The 13,008-nt window shown below is 52.5% G+C and overlaps 1 protein-coding gene across 2 annotated transcripts in view; it reads right to left on the reverse strand.

Moving 5' to 3' along the window:
* Positions 1–12,399: 12,399 nt before the first annotated feature.
* PPP1R32 (protein phosphatase 1, regulatory subunit 32) overlaps positions 12,400–13,008 on the reverse strand; it is a 9,049-nt gene continuing 8,440 nt past the window's right edge. For both annotated transcript variants that reach the window (XM_010854044.1, XM_010854042.1), the window contains exons 13-14: positions 12,703–12,794; positions 12,400–12,503 (exon numbers count right to left, since the gene is read on the reverse strand). In XM_010854044.1, the coding sequence (XP_010852346.1) occupies positions 12,716–12,794 (79 nt within the window). In that variant the 3' untranslated portion in view covers positions 12,400–12,503; positions 12,703–12,715. The remainder of the gene's footprint in view (positions 12,504–12,702; positions 12,795–13,008) is intronic.

Raw genomic sequence — 13,008 nt, forward strand, 5'->3', positions numbered from 1 at the left:
CCACCCCCCATCTTTGGAGCCAGGACCTCTGTGGCTGATGGAACTTAAATAAGATAAAGGAATGTTGGCATCGTCTATTCTTAGAAAGCAAGGCTTTGAGCCTATTAGAGCCAACCATGAAATGCCAGCCCTGGGAGTATGCTTGGTACATCAGAAGATCACAGGTTCTGTTAAGAAGCCAGGGACCCTCACCCCAGAAAAGTGCATGGAGGCAGGAACTAAATGACACTTACAATTCCCGTGGTTCCTCATCTCCCGAGGGTCTAGTCCAACTCCCTCATTTGGCCAAAAAGGAAGTGACAAGTCCTTTGTACCATGGCCCACTCCCTTTACCTGTACCAGCCAGAACTTGAGTCCTCACCATCATTCAGGTTTCATTCAACAACCATGAAGCCCCTGCTCATATGCCCAGACACTGCGGATGGCTATGCATGTGAACCTGAGATGAAAAAAAAAAACCCCTGCCTTTGTGAAACTTGCATTCCTATGAGTGGAGATAATCAACAAACTGCATTTGAATATGTCAGGCAATAGCCAAGTTATAGAAGAGCTAAAATAAGAAGAGAGGACTGAGGACCCCACTTAAAACAGAGTGGCCAGGGACTTCCCTGGTGGCCTGATGGTTAAGAATTCACCTTCCAATGCAGGGGATGTGGGCTTGATCCCTGGTCAGTAAATTAAAACTTCATATACGTTGGGGCAACTAATCCAAGATGCAGATACCAGAGAGAAGCCTGGACTCCCCAAAGAAGAGCCTGTGAGCCTGCAATAAAAGACTCCTCAGGTTGCAAAGAAGACCCAATGCAGCTTACATAAACACATAAATAAATAAATATCAAAGTGAAAAACAGAAATAAAAAGTAAAAACAGAGTGGCCAAGGAGGCCTTGGTGGCAGGATGGCATTTGAGCAAAGACTGGAAGGAGGAGGAACAAATGAAGCAGACAGATGTCTGAGGAAAATAGGTTCCAGGCAGAGGGGATGGCAATGCCAAGACCCCAAGGCAGGAGTGTGCCTGGGCGTTCTGGAGCCACAGAATGCCCGCAGAGCAAGGGTGGGTGGGGCTCGGCAACAGATGAGGACAGAGAGGAAGGGACAGGGCAGACCATGGAGGGCTCATGGCCTCCTGTGAAGGCTTTGGCATTGACCCTGGGTGAGAGCTCCCTGGGGACTTTGAGCAGAGGAGTGACATGATTTGACACACATTTTAACAGGATCCCTTTGGCTGCAGCTGCAAGAAAGATGTGTGCCAGTGCGGCGTAGGGGGAGGAGGCGGGGGAGGAGTTTATGTTGCTCTCACCCCTCCCATCCAGTTCTCGGCCACAAAAATGATGATGGTTACCATTTACTGAGCACCCCCGGGTTTTCTGATTTACCTTTCTCCACACCTTGGCCAGGCAGGTACCTGCCCTACAGATGAGGAAAACAGATTCAGAGATGTTATGTAGCTTGAACACGGTCACACAGCTGGTCAGGGGCAAAGGCAGGATTCCAACCCAATCCATCTTATTGCGAGCCAGGCCTCCCCCCACTGTATCTTGTTGCCCCTCTTGGCCGTGGGAAATCAGAAGAACCACCCAGGATGCCCAAGTGCTTTCTCCCACCCTGCCAACAGCAGAAAAACTTCCAGGACCGTCCTTGATTCCAGGCCCTGGGGTTCAGTGTTTGCCCAACTGGGGGTGTCCTAGAACCCACAGTGCTAGTCTCAGTCAGTTCAGTCGCTCAGTCGTGTCTGACTCTTTGTGACCCCATGAACTGCAGCACACCAGGCTTCCCTGTCCATCACCAACTTCCGGAGCCTGCTCAAACTCATGTCCATCCAGTCGGTGATGCCATCCAAACATCTCATCCTCTGTCATCCCCTTCTCTTCCTAGTGCAAGTCTAGGAACCCCAGAACAAGCTGGAGAGGGCCAAGCAAAGAGGCCCGTAGGGCTGTGATCTGGGCTCAGGGTTTGCCTGTTAGCAAATCCCAGGTAGTCTCTGGCCCCTCACTGGCCCAGAACTTTCTCTAGACAAACAGACTCACAAGGCTAGCCCAGCCTCAGCCTCTGAGCATCTGCTCCCCAGGCTCCCTGGAAACTAGAGCCTAGATATACCCTGGAGGATCATTTTCCCCTGAAACAAGAGCTCTGAGAGTGACCTGCCTGGTCTGTTGAAAGCTGAGAGTGTCATTTTCCATTCAGTAGCCACCCCCACCTCCACAAACCCTCTTCATCTCTCCCAAGGACACAGGAGCTGGAGCAACATGGCCAAGAGAGTGAGGCTGACTCAATGGCCAGGGCCTTGCCTCCACACTGTGGATGGAAACCTGACCAAAGTAATGGTTCTAGTAGGTTCCACATTCCAAAATGACTTCTGAGCACTTCGTTCCGAAATAGGCCACAGTGGTCACAGCTGACTGCTGCCCATATGTTAATACCTTCCTAGACCTGTGGCCAAGTGTAGGTCCAATCCTTTGCTCCAAGACTATAAACTCAGCTCCCAACCATGACCACCAAGGACTAGCCTGTCTTAGTCCCCCTCCCAGTGGTGGGGGCTGTTGAGGGTCACCAACTTCTGTTTTTTTCCCCTTCTTCCTGAGTTCTCAGGCTGATGGGATGGGGCCCTGGGATGAGCCCTGAGCCGATGGATGTCGGCAGAATTGACACATGCCACCTCCCTACACAATCGTCCTCTCTTATTTTCTGCAGTGTCAATGGTGGAAAGGAATTGGATCCCCGAGTCATTACTTGGAAATGCACTCTCTGATTCATGTTAGACTATGTAACAAATAAGGAATACATTTTTAATATGTTTAGCCATTTAGAGGTATCGGCTGTTTGTTACAGAATGCACCTGGTCTAACACACTTCCTCTCAGTTTCTCAAATGCACCAGCTTCTTTCTACCCCAGGAGCTTTGCATATGCTGGTCCATCTTCTTCCCATTCTCCTTGCCTCGCACTGCTTACCCTTAAAATTTCAGCTGAAACCTCCCACTCTCAAAGAATCTTCCCAGATCCTTCAGAACACAGGAGTCAAGCCCCGATGTTACAGATTCTTCAGCTCCCACATTTCTCCTTCAAAGTACTTATTCCAATTATAATTAAATAAATAATTAACTGTGAGTTAGTTGAAGTCTGTTTCTTCCCTGGTGGCTAAGAAGGTAAAGAATCTGCCTCAATTCAGGAGACCTGGGTTCAATCCCTGGGTTGAGAAGATCCCCTAGAGAAGGGAATGGCAACCCACTCCAGTATTCTTGCCTGGAGAATTCCATGGACAGAGGAGCCTGACAGGCTACAGTCCAAAGAGTCTCAAAGAGTCTAAAGAAACTGAGTGCAAAGAGTCGCAAAGAGTCTAAAGCAACTGAGTGACTAACACTTGCACTTTCCTCTGTACTAAAGATATAAGATTCATGAAGGTGGAGACCTTGTTCATGGATGTTCCATGGTGCTCAGCCCCATACCTACTGAACGAACATGTGTTGAATGAATGCATGGGAAGTGTCCCTCCCACAGGATCCCTGGGGCCGTCTGTCCTGACTTGAACTACTCACCCTCTCAGAACCTCAGTTCTCACATCTGGAGGAAGTCCCAAACCATGGTGGAATTGCGGGTGGGGAAGAAGTGGGAGGAGGGGAGCTAGGGACAGCTAGATTACTTGGGCCAGGCATAAAATTTAAGGGGGCACCAAAAAACTCAGTAATCAAGAGAAATAATAGTTTAATGCAATAAAAGCAGGGTCATAGCCAGTGCTGTGATCCATAGTGGATCATATGTCAAAAGAAAAGTCAGTGATATGAATCCTGTGTTTAAATTTCACTACTGTGTTCCTCATGAGGTTTTTTGCATTAATTTTGATTTTTTAAATTACTGCATTAAACTAATATTTGTCTGCATTCCTTGGCTTGATAGCACTTCTTTAAATCTTCTGCCCAAAGAAGTGCCTCACTTGCTTCACCCTAGTCCCAAACCTGGAATCCTCCTCTCCTTGAAGGATCCTGTGTCAGTGAGATAACGTAGGAGCTGGGTATTATCTTGAGATAGCAACTGATGCTCCTCTGGAGGCAATTTCCTTATATCCCTTACCCTCCATTCAGATGCTAAATTGGCTTCTCAAATTCCACTCTCCAAAGGAAACTCAGAACAAAGAGTCAAATCCTTGGCTTTAAGTTGCAAAAGAGGCTTTGAAACACAGAGCAGGTTCTAAGAGAGAAATACTTTGTGTTAAGTCAAAAAGCTAGGCTTTGAACTTGGAGAGCCGGGAGCTGATGCTGTAAGCCCTGGAGCGAGGAAGCGTGTGTCATCACAGAAGTCAAGATCCCACCCAACGGGAGCTGAAGGCTCAACAGGCAGGCAGGAGAGAAGGGGGCAAGGGGTCGGGGGGAGGAGGCAGAGCCACATTCCTAAACGTGGATGCTGGCCCGGGCTGAGCCTGAGGGTGCCATGAAAAGATCCCAAGTGGGCCTTCCCTGTTGACTCAGTGGTAAAGAATCTGCCTGCCAATACAGGGGTTACTGGTTTGATCCCTGGTCCAGGAAGATCCCACGTGCCACGGATAAACTAAGCCCATGCGCCACAACTACAGAGCCTGTGCTCTGGAGCCCATGCTCCACAGTAAGAAAAGCCGCCACAGTGAGAAGCTCCTGCTTGCAGCAACTAGAGAAAAGCCCACGCAGCAACGAAGACTCAGCACAGCCAAAAATAAATAAATAAATTTTATATATATATAAATAAAGGTCCCAAGTACGTTTGGGGAATACCAGGGCAGAGGGGATGGCACTTCTCTTAGCAGGTGTGTCCTGAGGATATAACAGCTCCTCCCACCCCGCCTGTATGCAGAAGCCTCAGTAGAAATGGAGGTGATCTGGACCCTCCCCAGAATCCACGATATCCCCCTGTTTCCTGAGGGGGAGCATCCTGAAGTTTATGCACCCCCAAGGAGGACTTGGTATGTCGGAGAGCAGGCTGATGGACCTGGAGGTGCTGAGTGTGTGGTCCAGGTAAGGCAGCTGAAGGACTGGTTGCGTGACCCTGGCAACCAGAGACCAGAGTGTCACTCTTGTTTCCAGGTAGATGCAGGCAGGACAGGTGTGGATGACCAAAGCCCACTTCACATCTCGGGGGAGTCAACCATGGACAGATGCCTCTTCCCCGGCAGCAAGCTCCAGGCAGGTATGCGCCCTCTTGGGGAAGGAGATGAAAGAGAACAGGAGCAGATCCTGACCAGACTGGATTCTCAGATGGACAGTTTTGCCAACTCCACGCTGGCACTTGCCATCTACAGCTTCCCAGCTGGCTCAGTGGTAAAGAATTCACCTGCCAAGCAGGAGACTTGGGTTCGATCTCTGGGTCAGGAAGATCCCCTGGAAAAGGAAATGGCAACTCACTCCAGTATTCTTGCCTGGGAAATTCCATGGACAGAGGAGCATGTCGGGCTACAGTCCATGGGGTTGCAAAGAGTCAGACACGACTTAGCAACTAAATAGCAGCAGCAACAGCAGCATCTACCATTATGAGCTGATGCGACTGCTGACCTTGAATACCTCCTGAAAGGAGTTCAGGGTGAAGATCAAGAATGAGGCACTCTGTGCTCCTGCAAAAACTGGCAGAACAGGTGCTCAGATAGTTAAATATTTTCAATAAAAAAGGTTTTTTGAGTCCAGTTCTTGCATCTCTTCGTACCTAGAAAAGCACTAATATCCTTCATGGTGATGTCTGCTCCTCGTGACTAGCAGTAACCTTCACGAGATTATCAGCAACCTCTGTTAAAAAAATGGCGGGGGGAGGGGGCGGCTTCCCCTGTGATCCAGGTGGTAAAGAATCTGCCTGCAACGTGGAGACCTGGGTTCAATCCCTGGGTTGGAAAGATCTGCTGGAGAAGGGCATGGCAACCCACTCCAGTATTCTTGCCTGGAGAATTCCATGGACAGAGGAGCCTGGCAGGCTACAGTCCAAGAAAAACATGTGCTTAATTTCATGTACTCTGCCTTCATTAAAATCGCATATACACTGACCTTCCTCTCTACCTTTTTGGAACAATTTCTCAGAGCTATCTGAAATGCTGCCTCTCAGCCTATAGTCCTCATTTTGCCCCAAATAAAATTTCACTCACAACTCTCACGTCGTGATTTTTTTTTCCAGTTGACAGTTTTAATTCAAAGGGGATCAAGTTGCACTGGAAGCAAAGAGATGGGTGTCTAAGTTCAGTTACAGAGAGACCGAGGTATGTTTCCAAGCTCCTGAGTATGTGCCTGTGAAATCTACATCTGTTGTGCGGAGGGGATGTCATCTATACGTGGGAACCACGTCCAAGGGGCTCCGGTTGCATCAGGAAGCTTGTAGATTGGTATGCTGTTAGGGCAGTGGGGAAGGGCATCTTTTCTCATGTCCCACAGAGAGTCCTTAAGGACCAGCAGCAGCTCTGCCAGGTATGTGAAGCTCCCAGCTCACGGGAGGCATACAGCAAATGCTTATTCCCTTCTTTTTTTCTTAAGTCTTTCTTGAATTTGTTACAACATTGCTTCTGCTTTATGTTTCCAATTTTGGCTCCCAGGCATGTGGGATTGAACTCAAATCCCCGACATTGGAAGGTGAAGTCTTAACCACTGGACCACCAGGAAAGTTGCCTTGTTCCCTTCTTGATGGTAACCCATATGTGAAGGACATTTGAATTCTTTGGGCCTCCCAGCAGTCTCTTGAGTGGGAGAACCCCAAATGCTTTACCAAACAGAACCCACACATCCTACTATGGAAGCTGAAAACTCTGGGAACTCCCAGCCTCCCTGGTAAGTTGGCTGCAGCCATCCAGCACAAGTACCTGTTCCAGATTTTGAATCGGATATGAGAGATGCAGAGCAGAAGAGACTGTGTGGAGTCCCTTCTGAGGATGTGTGGGGGCGGCGGCAGCAGGAGGAACAGAGTCCAGGCTCCTGCAGGGAGGGAGGCACGTGCTCTCAGGGGGCCCAGGTCCATGGGGCGATTTTGATCATGGTTCTTGGCTGGGTAGCCTCTAACCTTTATTCTCAGGTCCACCTGAAGATTTTGTGAGCTCCAAAAGCCTTTTAATAAATTTCTTATAGCTTAAATAAGCTGAAGTTGGTTTCTTTTTTCTTTCTTTTTCTTTACTTTATTAAAGAATATTTATTTATTAATTTGAATGCATTGGGTCTTAGTTGCAGCATGCGGGATTTTCATTGCAACACGGGGGCTTAGTTGTCTAGCGCCTTGTGGGATCTTAATTCCCCGATCAGGGATCATACCTGCATCCACTGCATTGGAAGGTGGATTCTTAGCCACTAAACCACCAGGGAGGTCCCCGAAGTTGGTTTCTGATGCTCGCAAAGAGCTGTGACTGCTACCCCGCATGGTTGGAGCCCTAAGTGAGTCACGTGATCACAGTGGAGGGCCCACTGTCCCGGACCCACAGGGCCTTCACTGTCATAACTAGGAGGCCCCACACTGCCAGATCCTCCTCCTCATATATGCTCAGGAATAAGTCTGCCCAGGTTCTTCAATACCAGCTTCCCACACCTGGTGCCAGAGCCCACCAGGAGAAAGAGGATCTGCAGCAAAGCTGTCCTGCCATGGGGACCACACCTCGCTGGGCCCAGAGCCTCCTAAAGCCTTTTTTGAGCACAGCTTTTTCAGGATCTTGTCCAATCTCTCTTCTTAGAATCCCTGTCTTAGATGCCTTCCTGGCCTCTTTACCTAAGGACCTCTGAAGTGTACACACACACACCCCACTTCAGCAAATAGTGAAAGTGAAAGTTGCTCAATGGTGTCCAACTCTTTGTGACCCCATAGGCTATACAGTCCATAGAATTCTCCAGGCCAGAATACTGGAGTGGGTAGCCTTTCCCTTCTCCAGGGGATCTTCCCAACCCAGGGATAGAACTCAGGTCTCCCACATTGTAGGCAGATTCTTCACCATCTGAGCCACCAGGGAAGCTTAAAGCCCCATGCTTTTCAGCAGCTGCAATCCAAGACCCCCAGTGCAGTGATGTGATGGGAAAGACCATGTATTCCTAGCAGAGACTAAGCCATGAGCCTCTGGGAGCTGGCTGCACCCCTCTGGCTCAGGCTGAACTTATTTTCACAAAGGTCTTTGCAGCAGTGAAGTTTTATGACTCAAAGAACTTTCTTGGCAAACCTTGTCTGTAGCAGCATCTTGAGAAGCAAGGAGTGTCGGGATACCTGGAGCAGGAGAACTCAGCAGGCCCTCCTCTGACCTCGAAGAGAGACCTCAGCAGGAGAGGGGTTTCCGGAGTCTGATGCCTCCAAAAATATTTGCTGCTCAGGGAACATTTCCATGGGACTGGGGACCTCTCAGGACAGTCAGAGAGGAAGTTGGGGGTCGGATCCTGCCTTTCAGGCCCCCATGTCTTTGTGTGTAGCAGCCTCCCCATGCAGGGCTTCCCACCACCCCCCAGGCTTCCAGTTCCCACCAACCAGTGCCTTTTCCCAGCTGGCCAGCTGTCAAGCCCGTGAGCTGGTGGATCTGTAGGTCGCCATGTGACCCGGGCCAGATGGTGCCCATCAACATCAGCTGCCACGGTTCTATAATGGCACCAGCCTTACACACGTCTGCCTGCCGATCACACAGCACCCAGCACCTGTCTGCATCCTGCCGTCTGGGGCTCCACTCCCCCACACCCATGCCATCAGCACAGCACCCACCTGTGTCCCCAGACTTCCCCCGGAGGGAGGTCCCTCTGCATTCTTGCTCAAAAGATGAAGGCCCACAGAATGTTCCCAGCTCCCAGCAGGCTGTGGGGGCTTAATAAAGAATAATCATCCTCATTGTTGATGACACCTCAGAACAGTTTCTAAAATTTCAGTGGGGGGTGGGCAGGATTCAATATGGTAGCGGATTCAATGTGAAAGTCGTTCAGTCGTGTCCAACTCTTGGTGACCCTTCCATGGACTGTACAGTGTACAGTCCATGGAATTCTCCAGGCCAGAATACTGGAGTGGGTAGCCTTTCCCTTCTCCAGGGGATCTTCCCAACCCAGGGATCACCTGCTGAAAGGAGAGACTGTCCTGGTTACAGGTGAGTAGAGGCCCTTCCAGGCCTGGGGAAATTGGCCTGGGAGAATTGTCCTCAGAGATAGCACCCCCTTGAGGGGCCTCCGGGTAAGGCTGTCCAGGTGGATCAGCTACCCAAACTCTCCCAGACAAGCGGAGGCCTGCTGGCAGAGAAGAGACCAGAGGAGGGGCCCGTCCAGAGCCAAGCAGGAGGGGACAAAGGTCAGACCCTGTGACAATTTCAAATCCCCACTTCTATCTGGGACTTGGGTTTCCTCTGCTCCAGCATCAGTACAGCTATTCATCGCATGCTAAATTCTTTACACACGTCATCTCATTTAGCCCACAGGGTGAGCTATATTATATTAGCTGTAGCTCAAATGATCAGCTGGAGGAGGGAGGCAGCCTCAGGGTTCAGGGAGCTGGAATTTGGACCCAGGGAGTCTGATTCCACAGCTCAGGCCTAGACAGGTACCCTCTGTGGACAGCCCTGGCCCAAGGGAGGACAGGGTGCTGGGCTGATGCTAGCTGGGGGCAGGCTAGAAACTCGAGACTCAGAGGAGTGAGGGCCCAGGACCCTGAAAACGAAACTACATCATCAGTTCCCACATTCACCTGACAGCCCAGAGGAGACTGACGAGGCAGAGGCCAGTCCCTCCCATGTGGTTTCAGTAACACAAATAGCCACAGGGCGAGAACATGTCCACCCCTCCTGCCCTGACAAGGCACAGAGGACTGCTTGGCACTGATCTTACTGTGGTCCTGGAACCTGCCAGGGGTCAAGGTTGGAATGTGGGGCCCTCAGGCCACTGCAAGGGAACACGGTTGGGGCTGGTCAGAGGCCAAGCCAGAGAAGAGAGCAACGGGGCACACTCAGAGGGAGAAGAGGTGACCTGGGGGGCAAAGCACAGCGGTGCCAGGGGCCACAGCCATGGCATCTGGGCAAGGAGGCGGGGCCCACGCAGTCTCCATCACTGGGCCACAGAGATTCAGGGAGCCTGTGCTACTGACCTCCTGGTGTCGGGCAGGTGACACTGAGAACCCACATCTGGTGCCCACACCAGCAGGAAAAATTCATTCATTCATTCATTCTATTATTTAATATTTACTGAGTATCTGCAAGGGTGCACACACTGCCCCTGGCTTTCCGTGTGAACAAGACAGACACGGTCTGCGCCCTTTTGGAGCCTCATAATGGAGGAGAGCGGCAGAGAAGGGCCCTGCAGCATGGCTATCAAGGCCCCTTCCCCTGCCTTCCCCACAGGGATGCCCACCTCTCACCCTCCCTTGCTCCCACCCCCGACCGAACATTGGGCTGACCCCTCCCTGGAGTCCTTGCCCACAGTCTTCCCTGGTTCAAGGCCCATGACTGATTACTCTGCCCATTACTTCAAAGTTCAATCCCTTTGAGGCTTGGGGAGGAGTGCAAAGGCCAGGAAGCCAGGTATGACTTGGAATCAACTCACTCTTCCACCAGGCGACTTCTACCCTGGGTTCCCACTCCGCCCCTCTCCAGCAGGCCCCCTCCCACAATCCTTAAGACAGGGGGACCTGGGCCAGTTGCTCTACCTCTCTGTGTCTGCTTCCTTATGGAAAGATGAGGAAACCTGTGTCCTGCACCAGGCAGGGGCTCTAGAGTCACCTAGGTTTGACCTTGACCCCCTGCTGGACTCCTGTCCTGCCACCCCACCCTCTGGGCCACCCTATCCTCACACAACCCCTTGGGCTGGAGCCCAGGACCCAGACAGGGAGGCCAGGATGGGCTGCCTGAGAGCCGGGGGGAGAAGGCAGGGGTAAGGGGAGCCCAGGGGTGGAGTCCACAGCCCAGGCTCAGGAAACATTGTGGCGGGGGTGGCCCCAGGCTTGGAAACGGAGTTTAGCACAGTGAAGCAGGAGGTGATGGAGAGGGAGCATCCTCCAGCTCTGGTGTCTGACACCGTAAGCCCTGTTGAGCTAGCAGAGGCAGGGCGAGGAGGAAACACGAGCTGTAACAGGACACGGCTGAGGAAGGACATGGAGAGGTGAAACTGGGTGAGGAGTGCGCGTGTGTGTTTCCATCTGCCTGGACTTACCCCTGATGCTGGGGACCACGGACCAGCAGGCCCCGCCCACAGTGTGTGGGGCTGTCACTGGGTCCTGAGTTCTGTGCGTTTGTAGTCGAGATACGCTGTGTCCCGCACTCCTCTCCTCCTCCCATGCTGGAGCCAGCTGGAGCCACCCACTTCCCACATGGAACCCCACTCAGACCATGGACAGCCCCCAGGCCTGCTGCTCAAGACTCCTGAGCACAGACAGGCCCCGGGGCCGGCAGAGCTGTTCCACAGACTCCCACGCAGGGGCAGGGTGGAGGTGGAGGGTGGGGGCCCAGCTCTCGGACCACTGTCTGCCCCTCCACCTGCTGGGCTGAGCTGCGAGGTGCAGCGGACATCCAGGACATCCCCAGAGGGGCGGCTGCTGCCTTTCTGCCCTGTCCGACTTCGAGCATCTTGAAGTCGTCCCCTCCTCTCTGGGTCTAGGCTCCTTATTTATAAAATAAGGGGCTGGTGCGAGCAGGACCACGGCGTATGGTCAGAAGGCTGGGCACTGCACAAAAGCACTGGAGGAGGTGATGGAAGGCGCTGAGAGGCAGCCCAGTTTCTGCTTTGCAGGTTGAGGGGTCTCAGGCTGCCGCACCTGAAGGAAGGGAGGCTTTTCTTCCTCCCAGAAAATTTTACTCTTCAAGTCTTGTGTTAAAGTGGGGCATCCGCCTACAGGAAGGCTTGTTCTCATTCTCACGAAGGTACTGAGGCACCAGCCTTGCGACAAGCCTTCACCCCACCCCCAGGGCCCAGTGTCCAGGGAGACATCCATTGCGGACCCTCCTCCGTCTGTCTCTGGAGAGAGATCTCTGGGACTCTTCCTGCCTGGCTTTCCTCCCCTCTTATTTATTTATTTATTTTGGCCATGCTGTGCAACTTGTGGGACATGGGATCTTAGTTCCCCAACCAGGAATTGAACCTGTGTCCCCTGCAGGGGAATTGCGGAGCCTTTCACCACTGGACCGCCAGGGAAGTCCCCTCCCATCTCCTTTAGATTCTCCGATGTGGGCACCAGCAGGGCCCCAGCAGACCTGCTCTGATCCCCCTCCCCATGCTATAGACCCACCTTCTGCTCTGGCCTGCCCGCCCCCCACCCTGGGGGCTTCCTCCCGCCCACACTGGACAGAACACTCAGCACAGGCCCGAGGTGACCCATTCCCAGGAGAGGACACTGAGTCTGAAGAGCGAAGTGCCTTACCCAGATCATGATGGTGAGTCCAACCAGGCCTCCCTGACTCCACATTTGACTCCAGTCGTGAACCCCCTCCCCAGCCTCACCCTTCCTTTCCCAGACCCCTCTGACACTGCAGACACATTATTTGGCTTCACTGATTTTATTTCATTAGGAAAGTAGCTGGGGAGCCCCCGAGGGGATGTGGGAATAGGGACAGTAGCCGGCTCTGTCCCCTGAGGTCAGCAAACCTGTGTGAACAGAGACGAGGCATGAAGGGCTCTGGGTGGTCCGTGCACTACTCCCCTCTCTCCTTCGATGCCCCTGACCTCCCACCTCCTATTCTGGGGCTGGGGTCCCCGGGCAGGGCTGGCCTGACTCAGGACTTAGGCTGGGGGGCTGCCCCACAGTGACCACCCCGGCACGGAGTGGGGGTCCCCAGCCCCTTACCCAGGCCTCAGGCTCAGTTGGGCGCAGTGAAGCGGCTCACGTGGCCGCTGGGAGGCGCAGTTCGGTAGAAGGGGTCCACAGAGATCAGGGTTCTGCAGGGAAGAAGCGGGTGCAGGTGAGAGAGGGGAGGGGGCAGGGAGCCCAGGCCTCCTCCCCTCTGCCTTCCCCTCTCTGCGGGGCTCAGCCCACACTGCCAAACCACAACCAGTCTTTGCCTGCCAACTCCAGGCCATTGTTGGTATAAATGTGATTTCTGAGGAATTGAATTGAGCAAAAAGAAGTCAGAGTGAGGAGACAGAACCACAG

The sequence above is a fragment of the Bison bison genome, unplaced genomic scaffold (assembly GCF_000754665.1).
Source record: "Bison bison bison isolate TAMUID 2011002044 unplaced genomic scaffold, Bison_UMD1.0 scf7180017864334, whole genome shotgun sequence".
Lineage (NCBI taxonomy): Eukaryota > Metazoa > Chordata > Mammalia > Artiodactyla > Bovidae > Bison > Bison bison.